This window comes from Paroedura picta, chromosome 6 (genome assembly GCF_049243985.1).
Source record: "Paroedura picta isolate Pp20150507F chromosome 6, Ppicta_v3.0, whole genome shotgun sequence".
Classification (NCBI taxonomy): domain Eukaryota; kingdom Metazoa; phylum Chordata; class Lepidosauria; order Squamata; family Gekkonidae; genus Paroedura; species Paroedura picta.
Window position 1 is genome coordinate 43,217,335 of NC_135374.1, and position 26,567 is coordinate 43,243,901.

General features: G+C 43.8%; 2 protein-coding genes across 13 annotated transcripts in view; one reads left to right on the forward strand and one right to left on the reverse strand.

Moving 5' to 3' along the window:
* BCL9 (BCL9 transcription coactivator) overlaps positions 1-8,661 on the forward strand; it is a 110,383-nt gene extending 101,722 nt beyond the window's left edge. For all 8 annotated transcript variants that reach the window (XM_077342311.1, XM_077342308.1, XM_077342313.1 and 5 more), the window contains 2 exons: positions 4,735-4,995; positions 6,498-8,661. In XM_077342311.1, coding sequence (XP_077198426.1) covers positions 4,735-4,995; positions 6,498-7,606 — 1,370 coding nt within the window. In that variant the 3' untranslated portion in view covers positions 7,607-8,661. The remainder of the gene's footprint in view (positions 1-4,734; positions 4,996-6,497) is intronic.
* A 1,575-nt stretch (positions 8,662-10,236) lies between these two features.
* Positions 10,237-26,567, reverse strand: part of ACP6 (acid phosphatase 6, lysophosphatidic) — a 43,035-nt gene continuing 26,704 nt past the window's right edge. Inside the window, exons 1-10 of one of the 5 annotated variants that reach the window (XM_077342316.1) lie at positions 21,905-22,407; positions 19,360-19,488; positions 19,149-19,279; positions 18,759-18,838; positions 17,767-17,854; positions 16,593-16,725; positions 12,865-12,965; positions 12,552-12,647; positions 10,997-11,156; positions 10,237-10,743 (exon numbers count right to left, since the gene is read on the reverse strand). In XM_077342316.1, the coding sequence (XP_077198431.1) occupies positions 10,609-10,743; positions 10,997-11,156; positions 12,552-12,647; positions 12,865-12,965; positions 16,593-16,725; positions 17,767-17,854; positions 18,759-18,838; positions 19,149-19,279; positions 19,360-19,488; positions 21,905-22,099 (1,248 nt within the window). In that variant the 5' untranslated portion in view covers positions 22,100-22,407 and the 3' untranslated portion in view covers positions 10,237-10,608. Of the gene's footprint in view, positions 10,744-10,996; positions 11,157-12,551; positions 12,648-12,864; positions 12,966-16,592; positions 16,726-17,766; positions 17,855-18,758; positions 18,839-19,148; positions 19,280-19,359; positions 19,489-19,679; positions 19,722-20,983; positions 21,076-21,904; positions 22,408-26,567 lie in introns of those variants that run through there. The other 4 variants (XM_077342317.1, XM_077342318.1, XM_077342320.1 and 1 more) reach the window with 4 other exon arrangements.

Genomic DNA, 26,567 nt, shown 5'->3' on the forward strand with positions numbered 1-26,567 from the left:
TCCATGATAGAGGAATTGCATGAAAAATCATCCCTTGCAAAATGACAGCATTAGGCACTGGAGTAAAGGTAGCTTAAAAACGAGAGAGAGGGAGATGTAAAAGTACTGAGATGTATGGGTTGTCTTAAACCATGAAAAGATGGTTGCACAAACAGATCAGTTTTCCTAGATTGGAAATGCTAACTTTCTTCATTTACTGTCCAGATTAAAAAGTTGTAAATAGTCTGAAACAGATTATAATTAGTATACTCCATTCAAGATGCATTTATAGTATCCCAGTGGGGCAGACGTATTCTTGCCCTTCATTCTTAAATTCTCAGCAAAGCTGCAGAGTGGTATATTAGGTTCCTTTAGTAGGGGAGGAGTTAATATTGTGGGCTGATTCCTTCAGTCTTTTTGTGCTGTGGAAATTTCTGTATAGGTAGCAATACTATAAAATATAAAGACAATTGCCAATTGACCTGGTGAAAAGCGAGCAAGACTGCAGATTGGGGGGGTGGGCATGGAAGCAGGCAGGGAAAGGATATATTATCATTAACCAGTTTAGGCAGGAAATGGCTTTTGATCAATTCTCTGCCCTTTTACATATTTTCACACATTCCTCCTGGGAGAAAGCTAAAAATTGATTTTGGGTTGGCATGCTTCTTGATAGTTTGACTGCAGATGCCAGCTGGACTCTGCATAGATTTTGCCATTCCACAAAAAAGTAGTCCTCCTTGATTCATAGGGTCTGATGCCCTGCAGATTTTCTAGTCCTATTTAATCTTCTGGATTTATAGTTTAAAGGCTACTGGTTGTTTTCATCCTACAAGGTTCTAATAAAACAAGTCCCCAGTGTGCAGTGTTTGCATGCAATTGTTTGATGGAGCCAGCCTTGGGAGCTCTTCAGTCTGTGAAATCACATTTTTCCAAGAATTAGGAAGGCAACCAGGCCAACTGTTTGGCTACACCGCCCTCTTGTGCTGTGCTGTGATCACTGCAATGGCATGCTTTAAACAAAACTGCAGACATTCCTGCACCTCTGGACCAAGGCGTCTGGTGGAACTGTGGCATTTTTCTGTTAAAACTTTTAGTCTGTAAGGTCAACATTTAAGCATATGCTGGAAACAATTGGAATAATATGAACTGGGAGGGGAGCAGTCTGGCAAGGAATTGCCAGGGAAGTGAGAAATGGTTTAGAAGTGCCCCCCCCCCCATATAAGACTATCCCTCTGATATCCCCCCCCTCCCCGAATTACTTGTCCGCTGCATGCAATTTTTTTTCTGGAGCATTCTCAGATCTCATCCAGTCATGTATTATAAATGTGTAACAATGTTAAAATACCAAAGTCATATTTTTTGGGGGTTCATGAGGGAGTGGTTTTGTTAGGATGGACTGGTTTTGTTGTTTTTTCATAAATGGCAAGGGCCATGCACTTGATACTTTAGAAAAATTCTATCCCCAGTAGTAATCTGATTCTGGATGAGATGCAGAGTTGACAGTGAACACTCTAGTCTTGCTAGTTCTCACTTTCTCATGCTAATTCAGAGAGTTGTAATTTCATTACAACAAACTGCAACAAAATCTGACTTTCAAGTCTTAGGTTTTGGGTGGAAACACCTTGCCTGACAACTAAAAACTGCAGTAAATAAACTGTTCATGTGTTAGTAGAGCGTGTGGCTTCTGACAGGTAGGTTGGCCCTTCCTCAATAAAAGGCTAGCATGACTTGTGTTGAGTTTTCCTTCATGTATACCAGGGCAGTGATGGCCCTGTGTCTACACTGGGTGCTTACTGATAAAGCTGTTCTGACAGAGCAGTGATATCAAGGCTCTTTCAGCGTCACCTACCTGACAGGGTGTCTGTTGTGGGGAGAGGAAAGGGAAGGCAACTATAAGCCGCTTTGAGACTCCTTTGGGTAGAGATAAGCGGCATATAAGAACCAACTCCTCCTCCTTCATTAGAATTCATTATAGGCTTAGGTTCAGTATAAGCAAAGTTGTTCTCTTGTCTTCTTAGTGTACAAAAGTGGTGGTGTTCTGCGTTTTATCTCCTTTCTAGATTTTTTGCTAGGATTTAATTACCACCCCATCTCCCTGCACTCAAAAAAGATCACAGAAACCTTGGTTCAGTAGGTGTGGGATCCCTGCTGATGGTGGCTTGTAATGATGTTGATTGGCACTATATAGTAAATGCTTGTGATTATACCACATTTGCTTTCTCTACTAGAAAATCATGTGGCACTTGCAAGGACTAAGATTTTCCGGAATTTCAAATTAACTACCTTGGGGATTTATCAGGAAGTGTAGCTATTACTGGAAATCTGGTGTTGGGGCCCAGATAAGAAGGCTAATCATAGAGTTGGAAAGGGCCAAACCCCCCACTCAATGCAGGATCAGCTTGAAACATCTATGATAAGTATCTGTCCAGCTGCTGCTTGAAGACTACTGGTGAGGAGGAGCTTGCCTCCTCTTTAGGTAGCCCATTCCACTGCTGAATTACTCTGACTATGAAATCCCCCCCCCAATACCTAGCCAGTACTGGTCTGCATATAGTTTAAACTCATTATTGTGGGGTTTTCCCCTTGTAATTATAATAATTATACTAGAATTAAAGCCCATTGTAGCAGATACAACGGGCAGGAGCAGCGGGAGAGATGGCGAGAGCTTGACATTGGGAAGAGTAAGGGGAGGGGTTGTCCAGTCTGTAAGGGAATGAGTTTGAATATGTGTGTTGGGGGAGGGGGTTGTGGTGGCATGGTGACAAATGAGGGGGTGGGTGTGGAGAGATGGGTGTCAAGAATCTGTGATTTGGAATGTTTGTTGAGTGTGGGAGAGGACTGACCTTTGGGAATTGTGGCATAGTGGTTACAGATGAGCTTTCAAGCACCCAGCAGGCCTCAGGTGTCTCTAAGCAGTTTAAAATCACCTTCTCTTCTTCTCCCAATAACAGTCACCCTGTGAGGGATGTGGGGCTGAGAGCTCTGGGCCCACAGAGCCTACAGTCACCCAGCAGGCCTCAGGTGTCTCTTAAGCAGTTTAAAATTGCCTTCTATTCTTCTCCCCATAACAGTCATCCTGTCAGGGAAGTGGGGCTGAGAGGTTTGTTAAAGCTGGGAATGGCCCACAGGCACCCTCAGGTGTCTCTCAGCAATTTAAAATTGCTTTTCCTTCCTCTCTCCATAATAGGCACACTGTGAGGGAGCCGGGCCTTAGGGACGGCCCAATCAGGGTGCGGCCAGCTGTGCTGGCCACACCCTGATGGACCGTATTCCCTCACAGACCTGGGACACACTCCTCCCACAAGGCTGTTTCACAAATATATATAGAGGAACCATGGATATAAGGACAAAAAACTGATTGTTTAAATTGTGTTCCATTTTAAAGCTGGACTTTGCTAAAACTCAGTCTTATATATAAACTAGGGGCCAAGCCCGTTGCATTCAGGAACACGACGGGCACTAGATTGGGGTGGTGGTGGTGAAAGAACTCTGCAGATGGCCTCTCCTTCCCCCCAGGACCTGGAAGAGCAAGCAGCTATTAGGGAACTCACTGGCAGGGGCAGCTCTCATGTGGCAGGGATCTGCAGCCTCCGAGCCTCAGGGGGTGGTCAGGGGTGAGAGTTGGAAGGCGATTGGTTGGCCACTGGATAGACATGCAAGCTGGTTGGAGGAGGAGGCACTCGGGCAGGACAGCCATCCTGAGTGTGTGTTAAGCACTGAGTAGCACTAAGCCATGAGACACACTCCTCCTCCAATCCCTTACCAGAAGTATATTATGTGGAACAGATTGTTAGTGCAGTATCTGTATACAGTGTCTGTATGTAAGTTCCTACTACAGTATCATCTTATTAGCTACTTTGTGAAACCTAGAGGGAAATTTGACTTAGTGAACTGCCATTTTTTTCATTTTCAGGAGATCCAAAACATTCGTACTCAGATAGCTTATATTCATTTCAGATCGACAGGTTTGTGCTGTTGGAGAGGCTAGCTTTCAAGGGGTCCTGCGGAGGACATTTTGTAAGAAAAGAGAATATTCTTTGCATTCATGCTGTGGTTTGTTTGGGTCTTCAGCGGAGTGTTGCATTTATACAAGGGTCATGACCGAACCCTCCGGACTGCCTTGAATTACCTGTGTTGGATAGAAAGTTATGTGAGCAACCTGTGGCTAATTCATTATAGTGAAACCCATCCACAGAATGATCTTAGTATGTTTAAAAAATTGGATAGTGCCGTGAAGTCTTTGGTCCTGAAGAAATGGGCCACGTGACTTGATGTAGGCAGCCTTCTACCTCTGAAGTACAGTATGGTCAGTAAGGGGCCACCTTCCCACATGTTTATGCAGATGAACAACTTCTGGATCAAGGTTTCATGTTTGAAACTTCACAGTGAGAAAGCGGCTTAATTGAAAATTGGCCCTCTGATGCCCACATAGTTCTGTTAGGACAGCTGTAGCTCAGAAGTAGATTACAAACTGTTCATGGTGCAGGCACTGCTGTATACCAGGAACATCTGGTGGGCATGCAGTGTGGGTAGCAGAACTGCAAAAGGCCTCTGAGACCATGGAGAGCTCCCTGCAGTCAGTATTGGATAAACCAATACTATGAATTGGCATAAAACCACCTCAAATAGAAACATTAGCGCCTACTCCGGAATTCAGAAAATTAATATGTTCCTATGCTCTTGGTGACGCTTTTAGTGTATTTTAGTTAAAATACTGACTTTAATATTGAAATAACGTAATTCTATTTCTTTTAGGCGGTGCCCCCCCTTCAACGGTTAGCCAAGCAGCTCCTGTCACCCTTCCTGGAAATCTTCCTTCTAGCAGCCCATATACGATGCCTCCAGAACCTACTCTGTCTCAGAATCCCCTTTCCATTATGATGTCTCGAATGTCCAAGTTTGCCATGCCCAGCTCTACACCGCTCTACCATGATGCTATCAAGACTGTAGCCTCGTCAGATGACGACTCTCCTCCAGCACGTTCCCCAAACTTGCCACCAATGAACAATCTTTCCGGTAAAAAAACGAGTGCCAACAGGGAAAGGCCATGTCACATGTAGTTCTCATTAGTAACCACTGAAAGCAGCTATGAAAGGGAAGAATTGGATGAAATACTTAGTCCCTTGTGTGAATAGTTTATCCAGCTCTATGAACTCTCACTCACTAAAATAGGCCTTTTGGAATCAAGATGTCAGGAGCAAATTCTCCAACTATTTGACCAATCTTCAATTAATAGGGTGTGAAGTTGGGATTTTGAAAAGTGTAGTTTGTAATTAGGATTTAACAAGAGACTTTTCTGATATCGTCTAATATTTTCCTCTCTTTTACTCCACACATTAGCTTACCTTTGCAACCAACAGTGTTTCCAGAGAGCTCGGAGTGTGTCTCCTTGAGCTTGGTGTGTCCCTATTTTCTTTTTGGCAGTTCATTATAGGGAAATGAGAGCATGTTCCCAGTTTGTGAATCTGTTCATTATTGATATGTTATCAGCTGTGGGACTGGTCCTGCCTATGAATATCAGCTGTGGGACTGGACCCACCTGTGTGTCTGAATATCCAAGAACTGAGAAGTAGAAATGACCCAGCAGTTCTCTTTTGGACTTGTACTGATCAGTTTAAGGGGAGCTTAAATGGTTGAGCTTCAGTCCAGCTCAATTGTTGAGCTTTAATGAGGCCATTGGGCCTCTTTCTTCTAAAGCAAAATAGTGCTGGGATTAGTTTGAAAGAACAAGCGTGGATGCTCTTGTGTGATTCTAGGGCAGTTAAATTGCTGGAGTTCTGTTCTCTTGTTTTCTGTAGGAGTTAGAAAAGGTGTGAAGAGGGGAAACAGGCTGAATAGTCAGGGGCACTGTTGTGGCTGGGTGATTTTCTTAGCTGCCCTGTGGCCAGGAACTGGTCTTTTGACAGGAAATTCTGTGACAAACCATGTTTTTGCTTTTGCAACTTGGGACACCTGCCCCTGAATTCTTTCTCTTTTTAAATGCAAAAGGACAAAGAATAAGCAGGCATTCTTTCTCATTTTGAAGCAGGATTGAATACCATTGTGCTACTGTTTCATGGAAGTTGCTATGACAAGCAGTCATCCCCCTTTCCCCAGGAAGCTTTCTTCTTATTAATGATCTTTGTCCTCTAGTACATGCCAACAGATGAGCGCTGGGTGGTAAAGAATGATCAGAGCAATAGGTGTATCCCTATCCTGTGTGATGAGCATGTGTTGAAGTATAACAAAGGATTCCTTGGAAGAAAAAGGAACACTGGAACGGTGCTCTTATGGCACATTCAACGGTATAAAATGCCATATAGTAGAGAAAAGCATTTATGGCATACATAGCATGGGGGAAAGTCAAGCATAGTAGTATTGTTTTGGTATGGTATGTTATGCAGGATTTCTAGTAAGTTATAATAATGAAATTTTTCGATAGTTCCTGAAATAGAGAGTGGTTATGCTGCAAGATATAAAGAGTTTGTGTTTTCACTGGCTTGTGTTGTTCTAAACTTGATTCTTTCTGTTTTCTTCAGGAATGGGCATTAACTCCCAGAATCCTCGTGTTTCTGGTCCTAACCAGACAGGCCCAATGCCAACCCTTAGCCCAATGGGAATGACTCAACCGCTATCTCATAGTAACCAGATGCCCTCTCCAAATGCCATGGGACCCAGTATACCTCCTCATGGTGTCCCTGTTGGACCTGGCCTGATGTCACACAATTCAATGATGGGCCACGGTTCCCAAGATTCTCCAATGGTACCTCAAGGACGCTTGGGCTTTCCACAGGGGTTTCCTCCAGTACAGTCCCCTCCACAACAGGTACCATTTCCCCACAATGGACCTAGCGGAGGGCAAGGCAACTTTCCAGCTGGAATGACCTTCCATGGTGAAGGACCTTTGGGGCGTCCCACCACTATGCCCCAAAGTACAACGGATCCAGCACTTTGCAAGTCTGGAGGTCCTGGGGGACCGGACTCTTTTACTGTTCTAGGAAACAACATGCCTTCAGTTTTTACTGATCCAGAGCTGCAGGAAGTAATTCGCCCTGGAGCCACTGGAATACCAGAATTTGACCTGTCCAGGATTATTCCATCAGAGAAGCCTAGCCAGACACTACAGTATTTCCCTCGTGGGGAAGTGCCAGGCCGCAAGCAGCCACAGGGTGTTGGTCCTGGATTTTCTCACATGCAGGGAATGATGGGAGAACAGAATCCAAGAATGGGGCTGGCATTACCTGGCATGGGAGGCCCAGGGCCAGTGGGAACTCCTGACATTCCTCTGGGAACAGCGTCATCCATGCCGGGCCATAACCCAATGAGACCGCCTGCCTTTCTGCAACAAGGCATGATGGGACCCCACCATCGAATGATGTCACCAGCACAAACAGCAATGCCTGGCCAGCCCACTCTAATGAGCAATCCAGTGGGCATGATTCCAGGCAAGGACCGGGCTCCTGCTGGGCTGTACAGCCACCCAGGACCTGTGGGTTCACCTGGCATGATGATGTCCATGCAGGGCATGATAGGCCCCCAACAGAACATCATGATTCCTCCACAGATGAGACCCCGGGGAATGGCTGCTGACGTAGGAATGGGAGGATTTAGCCAAGGCCCTGGGAACCCAGGGAACATGATGTTTTAAGCTGCTACACAAGACTGGATGGTTCTGATCCTTCTTGAGATGAGATTCCAGGTCCTGGGGGCTGCCTGAGAGCTCCAGGAGCACAGTTTGCCATGCAATAGGTGAAAACAGACCAGAGGATGCTTTGGGAAATCTCGAATGTATGGAATTACCTGAAAACAAATGAATTCATTTTAACAGGTTGTTTTTTTAAGATTTATTTTTTAAAAATTATTTTTGTGTACTTGGGTATCCTGTGATGGCACCTGCTTTGAGAATCTGTAGCTGTATTTTGAGAATTGCCATTTGTCACAAGTTGCACCATTCTCTGTATGTTTACGTCCTTTGGACTGGCTTCTCCCAGGACTCTTGGTTATTTTTGGGGGGTTATTTTTGTGTACTGTACTATATTGTAAAAGGGATTTTAGCAGAGACTTTAGTCTTTGGGGTGAGAGGCTGTTTACTTTTAGATGGAAAATCCATCTTCAGAACTTTGGACTATTTTCCTTCAACTCCAATGTATAGAAAAACCAAACTACGACCTCAGAGCAGAGTATTAATGAAAAGCACAAAAGGAACTTAAGTTCAATGAGGGGGAAACTTTTAAAAGAAATAAGTTAAGGACATATTTTTCAAAATTATGGAGTGCTGTCCAGCACCTTTTGTCTCTCCCTCCCACTCTTAAAAAAAAAAAATCTCGGTCCTCCCCAGCCGTTACTGTCTCCTCCTCTGGCAGCTGCAATACATTGTATTATTTCGGGGAGTAAATCTAGGAGAGCCGCTTCTCATGCTGGGAGTGTCGCCACTTTCAGGAAGAGGCTGGACTTGGACACTGTTACATTCTACAGTAGTCTTACTGTTTCTTATTCTCCCTTTCTTAGACACCCCCCCCCCCGTGACTTTATTAATGTGGGAGTGGAACAGACACTAAAAGTTACCCTGACTTTTTTTGTGGCTATTTTTTTTCCGTTCCCCAGCGTAAAACGTTCTCTGTGTAACCTCCATTAAATTTGGTACAAAACCACTTGCCAGGGCTGTGGTGTCAGAAAAATAAAATATATTGTTTCTTACAAAAATTAGAACCAGTTCCTTTATTGCTACAGCCCAGTGTACCTCTGTATTTGTGTTATTAGCAAACATTGGGGGGGGGGATATTTAGAAAATAGCTGGGCATCAGCGTGTGAAATCATTTCATCTGAGTGAGGGTTTAGCAATAGGTGGTAATTCCTGGCGCATAGACAAGCTTGGCCTCGTGTGTCTCTGTACTCAGTTTGTGCCAAAACAATCTTGCTGAAAAGTGAGTCGTTTGCACAATCTTGTGACAATGAGTCTCCACTGCCTTGGAGAAATCTGAACTGCAGGTCTGACCAGGGAGTGTGTAACAGTTATATGCTACAAGATTCACAGCTGTCATCTTTTTAAAAACAAGCAACTGGGAATAATGGAATTGTTTGAGGGAAACATCTTGTACCCAATAACCAAAAATGATAAGGATCTTCATGGTAGGCGGAAGTGTTAGCTAACTGACATCCCTGTCTGCACAAAGTCCTGCTTTACCCCCTTGTTCTGATCAGTCCATAGCTATTGTTGGGGGAACATTTATCACAGTCCATCCAGCCCATGGGAAGTCTCTTCAGGTTTCTGCCTCCATTTTTAATTGTTTTTAAATGACTAAATATGAGTAAATTGCCAGAAATTTTGGGGGATGTCTGAACAATTCATACCTGAAAATACCCTTCAAGAGATTTATCAGCGGGGATATGATATTGTCATGATGGTCTTCAAAGGAAGAGATACTTCCACGCTGCTTCCTGGACTACATGTGATGGAGAGGGGGGCAGGGGGGATGCTGCACTAGTACAGGGTGCAGTGCTGTTGCCAGTCGCACAGTCATCTCCAGGGCCAGTTCTGTGATTCAACATGCCCTAAATTTACAACTCGTTTTTCACTGCAGAGAATTTGGAATTCCCATTGAGAATTCATTTGTCAGACTTAATAGCTTTGGGTTCATTGTATTAAAGTCATATTGCCCTTTTTGCTTACAACAACCACAGTCTAACCTTCAATTGGATGCAAGTAAAAACATCTTTCTAGGCACCCATCTGCTGTTTTCTATATTTTTGTTGCCTTTTAGCTAATTGCACTACATTCCAATGCTAGTCAAAAATAGCTCTGAGAGAGCTTTATTCTTGTTTATCACTTCAAATTCCACTCGAGCCTGTCTCAGAGAACAGTGATGTTACTTGTGTGAGCTATTTCCTTTTGTGTGGGTAAACATATTTAAAATATGTATGTTCTAAAAACTTGACTGTGGACTGGAACCAAACAAGGTATAGATGCCTAATGGTCTTTGTGGCTAATGGCAAGGAAAACACTTTGTGCTGAATCTACCTTCTGCATTAAATTTCAAGGTAATGCTGGAAAATTCAGCATTAGTGTTTGTCCTTTTCCATAGAAGCGGTACTGCATGAGGTATGAACCATGCAGTAATGGTCAGCCCAGTTAGTTTTACCACAGTGGATAAAAATCCTGAGGTTTGAGCACTTGCAAGAACTGATGGTAGTTCTTTTTTAAGTGTGTATTTTATTGTTATCCGGGTGAGTGTATTTAATTTTTTGTAGAGTGAAACAATATAAAAGACTAGGACGAGATTCAGTATGGACCAATATCTTCATTAAAAGAGTAATTAAAACTTTTAAAAAGGCAGCTAAAAAAGTGCAGCTGAGCTTTAAATAAAAAAGACAGATGATGTGTAAGGCACCTCTGATTCCCTTCAGGTAAGCAGAATTATGTACTCTATTCTCAGCACCTGTTTTGGGGCTATGAAGGTGCTATGGGGGCTTAGACACCTATTTCATCAAGATAAAGCTTTTTCCAAAATGCATACGTGTTCTCCTCAGTTCCAGTAGAATACTTTCTAAGGATGTTCTACTTGAAAGGTTAACAAGAGGAAGCAGGCCTTATTTTTGTTATATATTTAGAAACTTACATAGTAAGGCTATAATTTTACTGTCACTTGTTAGTCATCCATTTACAGTGTCTCCTGATTTGGAGCAAAGCAGGTTGTATTCATCGGGATTTGTGCTATAATTCGAAATAGCTTTCAGAAAATCCTCCAAAGGGCAGAGACCAGCTCTGCAGCCTCTTGCAGACAGTTCCTGCAGCAAGACAAAATGAAATATAAGCAACATTATTGTTGAAGCATTTCAAGAACATCTTGAGACAGTTGAGAGAACCCAAAGCAGCAAAATCATGCTAAGGCCCCATGTGCTAACTTGAGCAGATGGCTTGACTTGTTATGCTGCCTAGTATTCCAATGAAGCGCGAGCCAGGGCTTGTTTTTCTGCACATCGACCAAGCTCAGCCAAAGGCCCTGTGTTTGTACATGAATTATCAGCATGGACTCTTTACCTCTCCATTATAGGACAGCCGTATAAACCAGGCCTCAGCATGTTGATAGAGTTCCAGTGTGACATCTGAGGCACAGGGAGGCCACTTGTAGTTGAAGCTTCCTAGAGCCATCAAGAGCGGCAAGAGGGTGACATCATGAACGGCATACAGAATGAGCTTTCTGAAGGCGGGAAGAAAACCAACATGAACCTGTTACCACTGGCACCCCCTCCCCACCTTGGTGTTCGCCTCTGGACAGCTCAGCCCCATTTTTGTGTCCTATTCTGTTGACCCTTGAGATACCTAGCACGGTTTCTTCTCTCTCTCTCTCAGTACTTGCACCTCATTGTACTGCTGTTTAATTTGGTAGAAGCCACTTGTGCATAGTCCACGTATGTCTGAGTTTGTGAATACTTGAAGTAGGATAGTTGTGTTACATCTCCACAACAGTTCTTCTCAGAAACTAAGGTCTAATGCAATACTATTCTTTACTAATCTTTGCAATACTATTTTCTTGCTGATCTTTGTGTATCCAGTTTCTTCCATAAGATTTCTATTCATATATATATATTTTTCCTGGCACATATTGCATCTTCTCAATGAAGTGGTCTGTGCCCCCTTGATGGATTTAGGTTATGAATAATCGGGTAGAAAGGACAGGAAGAAGCTAGAGACTGGCATTACTTTCTTAACTTTGTCACTCAGTATTTCCCCCTAGTGGCCACTAGCAGCAGGACACCTTGCATGCTTCATCAAAACGGCTGTATAGGGATTGGCACAAACCAAGTTTTCACACGAAAATGGTCAACCATTTCTCAGACCTTTGTCCAGTTTGGGGGTTTGGATGGCAGCTATTTCAGGCTGACAGCAGATGGGTATGCACATCCTGCTGTTAGGCTAAAACGGCTGCAAGCTATTTCTTCCATCAATTTCACTCCCTCTCACTTAGAACTAGAGGGAAGGAAAAGGGACTGCTCAAATGGCTGCCATTTAAATGGCCATTTAACCCTAAGAGCTAACAGGCATACCTGTCTGCCATCAGCCTGAAATTGTTGGGAGCCATTTTAGTGATGCCTTCCCCCCCCCCTTGCTTGGAAGAGGAAGAGCAAAGCAGCTGGTTTGTTTTGGGACACTGGCCTATGCTCAGTTTGGGTGTTCAGATCAAAAACACCCAGAGGCAAAATTTTCCAGTTCATGCTCATTCCTGCAGTTGTACTTGAGGACTGAGTTACTCACCTGCCGTCCGCCATTTGGAAAGGAAAGTGAACTCGCAAGGTCAGGTCCTCAAAATACATAAGAGGTAGGGGGCCCTGGTGTTGAGCTTTGCCATGGCACCCCAATTCCTATGAAATATTGTCAACAGCTTTTAGAAATGTTCCAGTATTGTTTGAACACGGTACATGCACATCTATTACCTTTCTTCAAGGTTTTTAATGTTCTTTCTAAAAATTTTAACACACGCATTCACTGCAAAGCTGGAGGCTCCTCTGGGTATGCAGGAATGTAATGTATCTGAAATCGTATTCATTTTGTAGACCTTTGGGACCAAGTCTTTGCTTATGAGCTAAGGATATACCTGGCCTTCATATTGGCTGAGGAAGGCTCGATTGCCTCTCTAATGTTCTTTTGAAGTTCATAAAGAAGAGGACCAACAGACATTTGAAGGGCTTCCCTAGGGAGGAAAAGGTAATGTTAGGAACACATGCACTTACAAATAAGACTTGCTTGGAATTTATAGCTGAGTAGTGATGAATGATATTGATAACGTAAAAAACTTCTAGCTTAAGTGGGGAACCAGTATACGGAATATTACAATGAAGCTGTGCTCTACTGGCAGAAAGCATCCCATTCTCTGCATGCAACCTCCCTTCCATCCAGGGGCTGCTCACCTTAAATTGTATTCTGTGACATATAGGAGCGAGTCAATGGCCCTCTGTTCAATTACTTGCAGGAAATCCTTCAGAAGAGGGCAGCTGGGCAGACTGTGTGCCTGAAAGAGCAGCACATGAATGAAACAGTGTACTGTAGTTCACCATCCGAGCTTCAACCACAGACCAGCTCTCGTTACATCAGTGTTGCAGCCACGGTTTCTTGATGGCCTTGGGTTTCCTGAATAGGTGGACACTAAATGTAGTTGTGAGGTCTTGCATTGTGCAGAGGGGTTGGATTAGATGAACCTGGAAATCCCTCCCAATTCTATGGTTCTACATTTAAAATATAAGTGGGTGATATGACCATATACAGCCATGTTGACCTGCCTCCCCCCCCCCCAGAATGACCAATGATGGACTTGGAGTGAGTGAGAAGGGGAAGGGTCCCAGGTGTGTGTGTACACAGCTATGCTTCCAGCCATATTCTGCACAATCGCACCACAATGGGCTTCAATGGTTTTTCAACAAAAAAGTTGAGAAAGGCTGGTTTAAGCGGATCCAAACCTTGACCAATTGTTTTTAAGAGCAAGATTCATTTTTCACTCTTCTCAACATAACCCTGTGTTTAGTGGTGAAATTGTTTCTGGAAATGTAAGGCACACAAGTTTATTTCCCAACTTCCCTCCAGCCTAGCAGGATGAGATTGTGTGGTGGCTGGCAGACAAAGCCCTCTAAATCAGTTTTGTTCACCCTAATGGACATAGAGGAACCCCGGGAGTGGCAACCAATCAAGCGGTCACGTACCATTTCTATTGCGGAGAAAGAGACTAGGCCTGTAGAGCAGCCTTTCTCAACCTTTTTACCATTGAGAACCCCCCTGGAGCATTCTTCAAGCTTCAAAGAACCTCAGAAGTGGAGCGATTGGGCAAAATATGGTTGGGAAGTATAGCTGTGTACATGCCCACCTGAAGCCCCTCCTGTTCCTCCTCCCTCCAGGCCCATCATTGGCCATTTTGAGGAGAGGGTTGTTGGTCACGTCACCTGATAAATATTTAAGAAATTTAATTCCCACCCATTCAGGAAACCCTCCCAGGGCCAACAAAACCCTGCTGTAGAGCAACGAGGAATGGGCTCCAGTGACGTCAGCAGCTATCCAAACCTCTGGGAAAGGGAGTATCACCCCCGGGGAGCTATTGTGTGACCCCAGGGAATCCCTGCTGTAAATACTTCCTGATTTGGCCTCTTTCTGGATTATGTATTTTAGAAAAGGGATCAATACCATTCTGGAAAGACCTGCCAAAAGAAAGCCACAAGCTGAAACAGTAAGTATACTTTCTTATGAACAAAATTGTGCTGGGTTTACTTCCCAAGTAAACATGCACAGGACTGGCTTGACAAAGAAATGGGGATGGGGTGAGGGGTCCTTTGTGACGGTGCAGTCTTATGCAGACTTAACTAAGCCCACTGACCTCAATGGATTCCAGCTGCAGTGATTCTGCATAGGAATGCAGTAGAAAGGATCATACATATTCTGTCTGGCAAGCTTACAAAAAATTAGTTTTCTAAAAACATTGTACATTTCCCCTGCTCTTTTGTTTCTTTACAGAAAGCATCTCATAGACTTAAATTATTACAATACAAATGCATATGGATCCTTGCAGTGTAAATGTCAGCAGAAAGGAAATGCCTCTGCCTCAAGAAGTTTACAAATTAGATTTAGATGGTGATGCACAGAATGAGAAACAGAAAGAAAACTTCAGTGAACAGAAATGAATGCACAAAATGACCCTTTTTTCTTGTCTGCATTCTTGCCTTTTTTTTAGCCCCAGAATACTGGAATTGGATAGGTGGGGTTCCAGTTTGGCAGCCTGAACACAGCTTTGAACTGCAGCTGAGCTCTGTCCCTTTAGTCAGAAGGAACCCTGCTGAGTCTAGTAAGACTTAGTCCAATGTAAGCATTGATGGGGCTGCAATCATATAATTCAGGTTTGAATTGTATTGCTTTGCTGCTTTAAAACCTAATTTTAAAAGAGTGTACAAGAAAAGGATTTTTATACTTCTTCTCCAGTTGTACCTTTGCCCCTAGCTGCAGACGCCCCCTTTCTTACCCTCAGCTGATGCCCACCAAGCTGCATCTTCAGGTGAGAGCTGACCCACATTCCCATCCGGTGGGCTGGGACTAGGTGGCAGCTGCAATGGAACTCTCAAGGGCCAGGGGGAAATTTTGTCCCTGGAGGATCGTGGCTGATCTGCAGAACCCTGAACTGCCAAGCATGTTTCCTTAATATCTGTCATCAGTGGTACTCTTTCCTCCCTTATTTACTATTACATAGTATTAGCAGCTTGCTCTGCAAAAAGGTCTCACTAGCACATGAGCAAAAAAGTAGTGTTTTGTTAACAGTAATATTAAAGTAAGTATGAGTTGAGCAGGGAAGCTAAAATAGGATGGAGGGAAATCCTGCCAACAGAAGAACATGTGGAAACTGATGTGAAAGCAACAGGTCCAGTCTACAGAGTGTACTACAAGAATACTTTTAAAGCTATCTTCAGTTTTTTGGAAGCGTGTCTGGCTTCTCAATGAGGCATGTAAGTAGTGGACAAGCTTCTCTGAAAGACAGTTTGCCCAACTGTTAACTGACTTCCCCAGCAATGCACAGCAGTGGGAGTGCTCAGCTGCACTTACGGTTCCTGCTGGAGGGAAGGTTAGCCTCTAAGGCTGGCAAATACCTGCATGAGGGATTTTTGGCATACAAATCCACATGGAAAAGATAACTTCCCTGAACAAGGCCATATTCCCTCTGCTGCTGTTACTGTCACCCCCAAAAGTGTTTTGACACAATTTTCTCTGGCTCCAGATATTTATTATTTTAATGCCAAAGCTCTCTCTCTCTCTCTCTGTCTCTGTGTTGGAGTCCTCAGCACTAACATCCCAACTCATGATGCTTAAATGATCTAGGCTGGCTCTTGTCTAGAAAGTGGATGATATTTGTGGATCTGGTGCATTAAGATAACTAGTTTCTGATGAACAAAGTTTGAGTCCAGTAGTACCTTTAAGGCCAAAAAATGTAATTCAGCGTATAAGCTTTTCTGTGCATGCACACTTTGTCAGATACAATGGCAGAGGGAGGACAGGGGATTTAATTGCCAGGAGAGGCTAGCTAGAGTAAAGATGCAAAAGAGACTGGGTGATAATAGCAGAGAGTGGATTAAGGCAGCTACCAAGGTCTGTGGGTTGACATAAATGAATGTACAAATACAAGAGTTAAGGAACAGACATGACCCAGACATTTGGGTCATGTCAGATCAAGTTCATTGAAGTTCAACACTGCTATTTACATGTACTATCAAATATGCTATTCCAATCTTAGCTGTATTTATTGCTCAGTTCCTTATGCATCTTGGATCTAATTAGTTCCTCCTGGTAACTACCTCCCACACATATATATGTAGCATTTAAGGAAATCTGTTCCAATATAATTAAAGGAGTGTGGTTCAGCACATAGCTAGTCTCCTGTTTCCAAGTTAAATCTGAAGTTTTGAATGGTGAATTCTGAAGAAATTAAAATGGAAAAGAACAGTGATTTTCCCCATGCCAAAAGCTCCTCTGTCAGCCTTCGGCACTGGCTGTTTCCCATTATGAACACCATCCAGCCAAATGTTTGTTGGGCCTGCCTTCAATAGTCCCACCCCCCACCCCCCATGCCTGAAAATATGGTGGACTCTGTTTCTAGGAAAATGTAGCATACCTGTTCTGCAAACATGTTGTCAAGCAGGACAAAAAAATCCACTTGCTTCTCACTGTCGATTCCCACCTTTTCCTTAATTGTCTTGAGATCATCAGAGATGCCCGGCTGTAAACACACGGTAGCCATCCTTTCTCTGGTAAAGAAAAGAAAAATCTTCAGGAAACTGCAAAAAAAGTTGCTCTGAGAAGGGAGGACATTATTTTAAACAAACAATGAAGGAGCCAGACTTTGCTTTTCTCCATGCCTCTGAAGTTTTAAATAGCTGGTATTGTTTGGGTCATTTGGGCAATGCTGCCAGAGTTAATCCCCCTGTCTGGGGCAGTCCAGCAGCAGATAGATTAAAAATTTTTTTTACATCAAATTAATCCTAGAAGATGCTACCACAAGCACCCATTCCCTGAAATACAAAGAGCTCACAACTGGACTACTATGGAATACTACAGCCTGTGAAAATAGGTTTTTTCACCATCATCTAGCTAGCTACCAAAGGAAATATGAGAAGTGCAAAGTAAGCCCAGATGGCTTTCGTTTTTGGCCTTTTTACTACTGATATACTGCCACAGAAAAGGAACAACAGAGCTTTTCTCTGTCTTATAGGGCAACTCCTCCATTCTGAAGTCTTCCCACAGTCTTATAATGACAGAACCTGGCATGGACATTCCCAAAGGCTTTTGCAGCTGCCTCTATTTTACACTATGCAGAAGGAGGTAAAGCGGGACATCCCCCCTAGACTGGCTTCAGGGAAGAAATCACAGGAAAACCAACTTTCAGCCATACGCCCAACAGCCTGAGTACAGGAGCACCACCATCAAAACTGTGCATGGATCAGGTAGATATGTAGGGGGATATATGTTTCTAAAATGCATAAGTATTGCCTCTGATAAGCAAGGGATAATAGCTGTTGCTTTTGACAGGTCATGTTACAATAAACCTTTGGTGCAACTGCCTGTTTATTCCACGACAGACTAATGTGGCTTGCAGACATGCTGGTTGGTCCTGGCCTCACAGCCACACAGCCTAGCAGACCTCATTGGGTTATTGTGAGGAGGAGAGGAAAAACAACACATGCTGCTCTAGTTCCTGGAGGAAGAGGTGGAATTAAAAAGATATTTGTACAACACAGTTAAAACAACATGGCAGCACTAATGCACCCGGCATCTTTATGGCAGTTTACCTGTTTATCTGTTTCAAGCGCTGGCAGTTCTGTGGATTGGGATAAAGGACTTCAGACTTGGCTTCATCTGTGACGATGGTAATAGGCCCTGCATAATACAACACTTGTCTCAGTGCAACAGGGAATGGAAGTTTCAAACAGTGAGAGTAATTTTGACATATTGAACTTCATACTAATGTAATGGTAGTTGCAAGCCAGGAACTCAGTGGGGTTTCTTGTTTTTTTGGGTGTATCACAAGCCAACCATTCCATCTACCCTGACTTGAGTTAAATTAACTAGGGAACTTCCTCTGTATTTTGTATGCTCTCAAGACCCTACAAGAGACAAAGCCCACGGTAGCGTTAAGCAAAATATGCCATCATTAACTTGTGCTTTCACATACCCCATGGTAATATAGAGACCTTTTTACATTGTACATATATAATAACCACCTAAACCTGTGTGAGTTTCACTCTTCATAATTAATTCCCATTTACAAATCCTCATTTATACCACTAGAAAAATAACAGACACTGTTTTGCTTCTCCAGACTCAAAACTTGGGCCAACTTCTCAGCAGCTTCTGTTCTAGATGGGCTCCCTTTCAGTACAAGAACACACAAGCGCTTGATGGGTTATTTAATAACCTCTGCAATTTAGCTTGACTTTCCTCACATTTCTCATCGCTTATTTCTGAAACTGGTAATCCTGTTCTTAATCACACCAAACCTGCAGCTCCAGCAGGAACAAGTCAAGGAGAGAACACTCTTTCAGTGTGAGTAAGCAATATAGAAAACATGCCTAATCAACAAATATTGAAAGTCACAGCTTTTAAAATGTGAATTATAACCATTGTCCTAGGCATTCTTGGCATTCTCATAAAATTTCGGTTCCTCACCCTTGTAGGAACTAATGGAGGGCGGGGAGAGAGAGAAATTCAAAAAACAGTGATGCCACAAGGACAGGAGAAACAAAGGCAGGACTGAGAAGAGAAGCTCTCCTTCATTTCTAACCTTCTTTCTGCTGTTGGAAGAGCCCAGCTAGCAAACAGCGTGTGGATTCCAGATTCCGAAAAATATTAGTAGAACGGACACTGAAAGACAGAAGGTAGCCTATGAAGTGGAAGAAACACTGTTCCTAGACAAATTGATGGGAGGGGGTTCCTACGGGACTTGAGGAAACTATGGATGACCACCAGTTCCGGGTATCTGCTATTGATATAAGATTCTCTTAGAAACACACATGATGCCTATATCTGTGCAAGCTGGAAGGGTATGGCAAAGAACTCACTGCAGTATTGTTGTATGAGAGACCAGTTAAGAACTTACAAAAAGTCCACTGAGGTTCTTAATAGGAAGGGAAGTGCAAAAGCAGTCAGTAAACAGCCACAAGAAGAGACTCACAAGACTTCTGAAGGCTTAAATGATGGAGAGAGGAAAGCACAGTCTTCAATATAATGCTTCCTCAACCGTTCCCCCAAGGCAAACATCTGCTGCATGCCCACTCTGGTCAGCTGCCCAGCAATCACACCACCCTGGAGGTAGAGAAGTTGTCTTAAGTTGGGTTGTAGCACACCAGTGAAACAAAATGTATGCACCCAAAGTGGTTTCTCACCTTCAGCACAGTTTTTTTGTATTGGTCTTCAAAAGGAGAATAAGGCCTTGGACCCCCAGCTAGATTAGTTACTGCATAGTCAAACTCTGTCTCAGCTGGGATCTCCAGGAGTGCAGGATCCCATTCTACCTGTTGAAAAGAAAAAAGTGTGGCAGTGATTGTAAAGAGCATACAAACTTCAAATGGTTCTTTAAAAAACTGGCAGCCCATTCTTATACAGAGTTAGGTTTAATAATAATAATCCCCCCCACAAAGAGCATTTAGATTAAAACAATTTGTTCAGGATCCCTGGTCCCCCAAAAGGTAAGACTGGCCTGGACCTCTTGGGACTCTCGTCCTGGGCTCATCAGGGCCCTCCGGGACCTTCAGCAGTTCCAGAGGGCCTGCAAGAACAGAGCTGTTCCACCCGGCCTATGGCTGAAGCCAGGAATTTAACATCAAAGAATGCTGGTCTCCCTGCCAAAGAATCCCCCACTGATCTGCTGTCATAACCTAATCACCTCCAGTGACATTTTAACAGACTGCAATAGGACACTGGGTAGACCTGCGTAGGATTGCTCTCTTAATTACTCTAGAGATGCAAAAAGAACACCAACAACTACAGAGATGGGTCTTGTCAACTGATTTAAATGTTGTACTCCTCTACATTCAACTATTAGAAGTCCATGTGAGAACTCTTGCCTTGGAAACACTGCAGAGAATGCTTGAACATGAAAGATACACTTCAGCATTCTGCATCTTTGGAATGTCATTAATCCTTTCCGCTCTGTGTTTATACTTGTGAGTGCATCTGGTGTTAATAGCTCATGGCTATTCAGGTGCAGTATGTGCTTAGAAACCTAAAGTCTATTCCCACCTGTTTTCCCCAAATACAACTTTAATTATTAATTTTTAGTAAGACTTAGGAATTGGGTGAGCAGAAAAAGCAAAACTTTCTTAGCAATAGTTATGAATGGCAGCGTCTATGGAAAGCCTTGGTCTGATCCAGGCTTTCTCAACCAGGTTTTTTGTGAAACCGTGGGGTTTCTTCAAGTGGGTAGCCGTGTTGGTCTGAAGCAGCACAACAGAATATGAATCCAACAGCACCTTTAAGACCAACAAAGACTTATTCAAAGCATGAGCTGAATAAATTCACACTTTGAATAAATATTTGTTGGTCTTAAAGGTGCTATTGGATTATTTTCCCGGGGTTTCTTAACGGCCCTTGAAGAGTTTCCTGAATGGGTGGGAGTTAATTTTTTTTCAATATTTCACATTTATCAGGTGATACGACAGTATAGGGTCATGTCAATCTTCCCCCCCCCCCATGGCCAATGATGGCCCTGGAGGGGCTGAGAAGGGGAGAGGCGTGTACAAAGCTATGCTTCCCAACCACATTCTGCATGATCACACCAATTCTGGGGTTCCTCAAAGTCTGAAGAATGTTTCAGGAGCTTCTCAATGGTAAAAAAAAAAAAGTTGAGAAAGGCTGCTCTGATTCAAAGAGGACCAGAAACTCTCAGTCTAGCCTGAAGCTTGAAACTGGGAGTAGACATGTAGATTCTACCCCCTTCTGGGAGCATAAACCGGTAGAGAACTCATGGTCAGAAGGGAGAGCAATGGAAGGGGCTGGTTCCCAACTTACCGCGGAGTCCATTAAGGCAGGAGGGAAAAGGCTGTACACCCCCTCCAGAGCTCCCACAGACTGCTGGGAGTCCATGGACCCTACTGCCAACAGGGACTGCTCCCTGCCCTCCTCCAAGTGGCAACCTTTCAAATACTCAAAGAGAATACTCTGACAGTGCTAGTCAAAGGTCATCCAGTAAGCTTCATGGCCAAGTGCCAATTTGAATCCAGGCCTTCCTTTTCCTAGACTGACATGCAGTACTTGTGCATTTCCACTGCATTCCCCTGGCTGTTCCTTCCTGGTGCTGTACATGTGACTTTGCTGGATACAGTTACCCTTTATCCACCACCATCAATTTGTGTTTCTACAGCAGCTTAGGTTTCCAGGCCTAACAGGAACTGCACATGAGACTGCAGGCAGGTGGTATAAAGTTGTGCTGTTTCCAAAATTCGTGGACATCCCCTTCTGCCTTCTGCCCTGCTTTTCAAACCCACCTGAAAAACTGCAGCCTCCCCCTCTCCCTCTTTCAAGGACTGCGGTTCTTAGTCTTAGGACAAGAAGTCCCTAGTTGACCCCTGGCCTTGACTGCCTAGAGAACTTGGCTCTCATTTTCACCTCCCCTTGTGTCTGAGGAAGTGTGGGCGCGCACTTTTCGTGCACAGGAAAGCTCAGACCTTGAATAAAGAAGGGTTGCCACTGGACTCTACATTCGTTCTGCTGCTTCAGACCAACACAGGCTAGGCAGGAGAGATTCCGGGGGGCCACGGACCTGAGTGAGGCATCCTCCCCCCCTTTCTGGGGTGGTTTTGAGGTTCAAGTGAGGGGAGTCCCCGCGCCGCGATGGGCGATGCAGCTGCCGCTCCCCCTCTTGCGTCCGCCCCACTCTGCAAGGCGCATGGGGGGGGGGGGGGTTGCACGCCGGCCGCGGCCCGGGCTCACCTGCTCGATGCCGGGGATGAGGCGGAGAGGCGTGCGCGCTCCGTGCCGGAAGAGCACCAGCACGAGCCTCAGCTCCGGCTGGTCTTGCCCACCGCGTTGCTGGAGCTTGCTTCTCGATTCGGCCAGGGCTCCCCGCCGGCCATGCATGTAGCAAGCGAGCGTGCCCAAGACCCCTATGCGGGCCCACCGACTCATGCTAGGCAAGGGACCGTTCGGGGCAGCTCCGGCGGCCAAATGCTGGGCGAGGAGGGGGAGGGATGACGACAGCTAGAAGGCAGAGGGCCGAAGGCGCCGGGCGAAAGGCAAGCACGTCTGCTTGAATCGCTGCCCCCACATTAGACTCAAGTTGCAACCTGCACGTCTCCTCCGGCTTGGGGCTGCCTTGGCGCAGAGGAGAACCGGCTGGTAGGGAAGCTCTCCGGCAGAGACGAACCATGGGGGATGTGGTTCGCGGAGACTTCTGCAGTGTGGCGCAAGAAGCCGGGCAAGGACTACAACTCCCAGAGGGTAGCGGGGCAGTCGGGGCGCCTGCAGGGGGCGGTACGTGCTTCTCGAACTAGTCACGTGCAGGGAGCGGGAAAGGAGGGCGTGTTTAGGAAGCGTCCGGGAAGGGGGTCAGCTGAGAGGGAGTAGTTTGGTTTTTAGTGCTAACGGTTTGAATGTCTTCGCAGCTCTATTTAGATATTATTTTTATATATAATGGCCTGCTTTTCTCAAAGAGAGCAGCCATGTTGTTTTGGATCGCAGTTTTGTGGAAGCAGGCTCAATCTTTGAAACATGCAGATAGTCACTTTCATGTGTAGGCTTTTATTGTTTGGGTCTGGTACAGGGTGCGCATGGACATGGGGGTCTGCAAGAAACCTAAACGGGATAGGAAGGCTGACCAGGAGGAAAGGGGGGGGGGGAGAAATATGAATAAACATTCTATAAATTTTATTAAAGAAATAGACATCTGAACTTTGTCCCAGTGATGTTTCCCTCATGAAGGGATGTTGATAAGCTTAGTCCAGGGCAAAATGAGTTTATTTTCCCGTCTCTTGTCAGAATGGCATAGTAAAACTGCAAGTCAAAGTCAGTTTATTTGCATGTAGCCATAAGCCATTACAAAATGAATTAAAATTATTACAACATTTGAAAGCATAATACAAAATAAACAATACAATTTAGAATATATCTATTAACCCATTAAATGTATATATTCAGATTGTATATGGCAAGCTATGGATTCTAGATATTTCTTCTATTTAGCACCTCTTTAGCCCTTATTTTCATTTCTGCAAGGGCAAACAATAACATTCTGTTGCTAACAAAAGAATTAGTATTTGATAACAAGAAAGTCAGTTTTTCCTTATCAGATTGACCATTTAAACCATTTAGTAAATTAGCAAGGCATTTTTTCCAGGATTCAGTGTATAAAGGATGGAAGGCTGAGTTGACCTTGAGCTGGCTGCTGGGATTGAACTCCCAATCTCATGGGCAGAGCTTTCAGACAACATTTCTGCTGCCTTACCACCCTGCACCACAAGAGGCTCTTCAGTGTATAATGGACAGTATAAAATGGAGAGTGTGTGTGTGCGCGCGGGGGGGGGGGCAGTCTTCCACAACTGAGGCTCCACAGATACAGTGACAGCCTTTTGGAGTTTTCTGGAAGCATCCAGTCAGTAAAGCTGATGGCATTGTTTGGAAGCTCAGGGCAGTATCAGCTTCTTTGAGACTATGGGCGGGAAGTTGAGTTAAATAGGAGGATCTGAAATGATCCGTTTTTTATAGTTTGAACCAAGCTGAGCTTTTTCAATGCAGGATTCGTGATCTGTCAATCACGGTATCAGAGATGTACACCCAGTCTCTGAGTCAATCTCTGAGTGCTGCAAGTCCACAAGAAGTGTAACTGCTTGCACTCGAAAACGTGCCCTGAATAAATCTTTGTTGGTCCTAAAGGTGCTACTGGACTCTGATTTTATTGTGCTACACAGCTACCCTTTTGAATCTGTCTCATCTAAATACAGCATATCTGTAGTTTCTTAGGGCTCTTTGCTACTGAAATCTCTCGGATTCATTTTAAGTTCCTGCTGTAAAGGTTTCAGAATGGGTTGTTTAAAATAAGCCACCCAGATTGAACTGTAGTAGTGTTGTCAGGGCTATACTTTCGGGTGGAAATCAAGGATCCCTGCTTATAGGCTCGAGTGAAGCTTTCAATTTGTAGTACTCTCTCTAAAACGAGGTCCCGAGTCTAAAGTTACCTAGCTGTACTATAGGGTTGAGCCTCTTGTGGCGCAGGGTGGTAAGGCAGCAGAAATGCTGTCTGAAGCTGTCTGCCCATGAGGCTGGGAGTTCAATCCCAGCAGCCGGCTCAAGGTTGACTCAGCCTTCCATCCTTCCGAGGTCGGTAAAATGAGTACCCAGCTTGCTGGGGGGGTAAACGGTAATGACTGGGGAAGGCACTGGCAAACCACCCCGTATTGAGTCTGCCATGAAAACGCTACAGGGCATCACCCCAAGGGTCAGACATGACCCGGTGCTTGCACAGGGGATACCTTTACCTTTACTATAGGGTCCTTGATGTTATAAACTTGCCTCTTGCTTAGTTAAAACTTGTCAGGAAAGGACTAAAACCTTCAAAATCCCTTTTTAAAGGATGACCTGCAAACTAAATACAGAGTTACTCGCTTGTTTGGGGCAAGCTTATAGAGCAAATAGCAATGGAGCAACTTCATGCAACTCTTCTACTCTTGTCCATTTTAAATCTGTTTTTCAACCTGGTTATGGGATGAAGCTTTCTGGCAGCTTTCAGTAATAAATCACAAATTGTATACATAACTCCCAGCAGGACCCAGGAGCTCAGCCTGTTTCGCATCCGCTTCTGCAGGGGAATGTATAAAGGAGCAAACAACTGAATTAGGCCTTTATTTAAATATAAAGTTGATTGTATTAATTGAGAAGAACAACCAAAGCTTTACGGTCTGTCTGTGCTGCAAGCATGCACTTCGACTAAGACTTATACATAGGGAATTCTTTACCTGCTACCAGTAAAGACAAGAAACGTCCTGTTTCTGCTCATTCTGAGCTCCTGGATCCTGTTGGGAGTTATGTATACACTTTGTGATTGACTGTGAGGAGACATTTTGCAACACTGTACTCTTGGGAGTTATGTATACACTTTGTGATTTATGATTGATAGTGAGGAGACATTATGCAACAATGTAGTGACTTTTACATGATCCTTTGATTACTTATTGAGTATATTGGATCTGAGAATAGTTTTGTAGGGTTTGCATATTGTTTTTAAAATCATATGTATACTTTTTCAATTTTTATAGTTTTGTGTATTTGAGGTTCTTTGTGATTTGCATATTATCCTAGTAGCATTTTAAAGCAGTAACGGATCTCTGAAAGCAAAAAGCAAGTTTCAGAAACTAGCTAACCCAATTCATTCGTACTCTTTTTTGCAAGCCAGACTTCTTTCAAACATTTTAGTTATTGGAATTTTACAAAATAATATATAAACCCACATAGAAATATAATACGGTTTGTAGTCCACCCCCCAAAAATCTGACACACCTTTCGTTAGAATTTGATGTGTGAGGCTTTCTAAAGTATTTATACCTTTTTTGTCCACTAGGGAGCAATGGACTGCATCATAAAGTCCATTCTGATGCAAACAAAAATCAAGGGGAAACAGGATTTTCATTTTTTAAGCAATATTTCCCACTGCCCAAGTTGAATATTTTATGATCTACATTTATAAATTTCTTCTGGGTAAAGATGTGAGATGTGATATCTCAAATGAGTCCCAACTCGAAAGGACTCATGGGGAAACATAGGGAAAATAATCTCTTGCCAATGGGGAATCAGATAAAGATTTAGCTCTCCAAAACTCTATTACAAGTGAGAGCAGGTGTGTGCATGTGGGGCAACTGCCTTCCAAATCTACAACTGGAAATAAGGATAAACAGGTGAAAATCGTTTTTATCTACTGTTTCTCAAATTTTGTAAACCCAAGATGTCTATCAGGAAGGGTGCATATAATTTTGTATTTTAAAAGGTTTATAAGCAGACAAAGGCCTGTATAATAACTGTTGTAAATACATCCGTTTTTTTAATATCAGGAGTCAAATGACAGAAGCAGAGTATATATGTGGAAAGGGTGATAGAGTGTGTGGAAACAGCAGTACTGAGACCACATATCCAGTTAGATTTCTAGGCAGGGGTAGGGGTGTTGTTGTTGTTTTGCTGCAGCCGACATTCTATGTCTATTTACTCAGATAAATTAGACTTTTGTATTTGTGGTGACTCAAAGAAAGAATGAGCTAAGTGGAGGCCAAAGATACTGGGAGAAGCTGGTCCACCTGTTCCTTGGGTGAGACACTTGTTGATGCCCTTGGTTTTGTCTGTTATCAGCCAGAGGGATTGTTGACGATACAGCTGGTCCCCTTCAGGTCCTTCTTTGATGGAGTGGATCACTCCAGGACTAGCATGCCAAGTGACCTCCAAGCCATCTCCATCACAGTTTGTTGGTTGTCCTGTCCGTGGCTCTTCCATTGTCCAAACCTGGGTAAAAAGAGCACTCACCAGGAGTCCTATTTCATCCAGAACACATCTCTAAGCAGCTAGATGGGCCAAAATGATAGGCAGCCAGAGGGACTCGGAATGCTTTTAGGAAGAA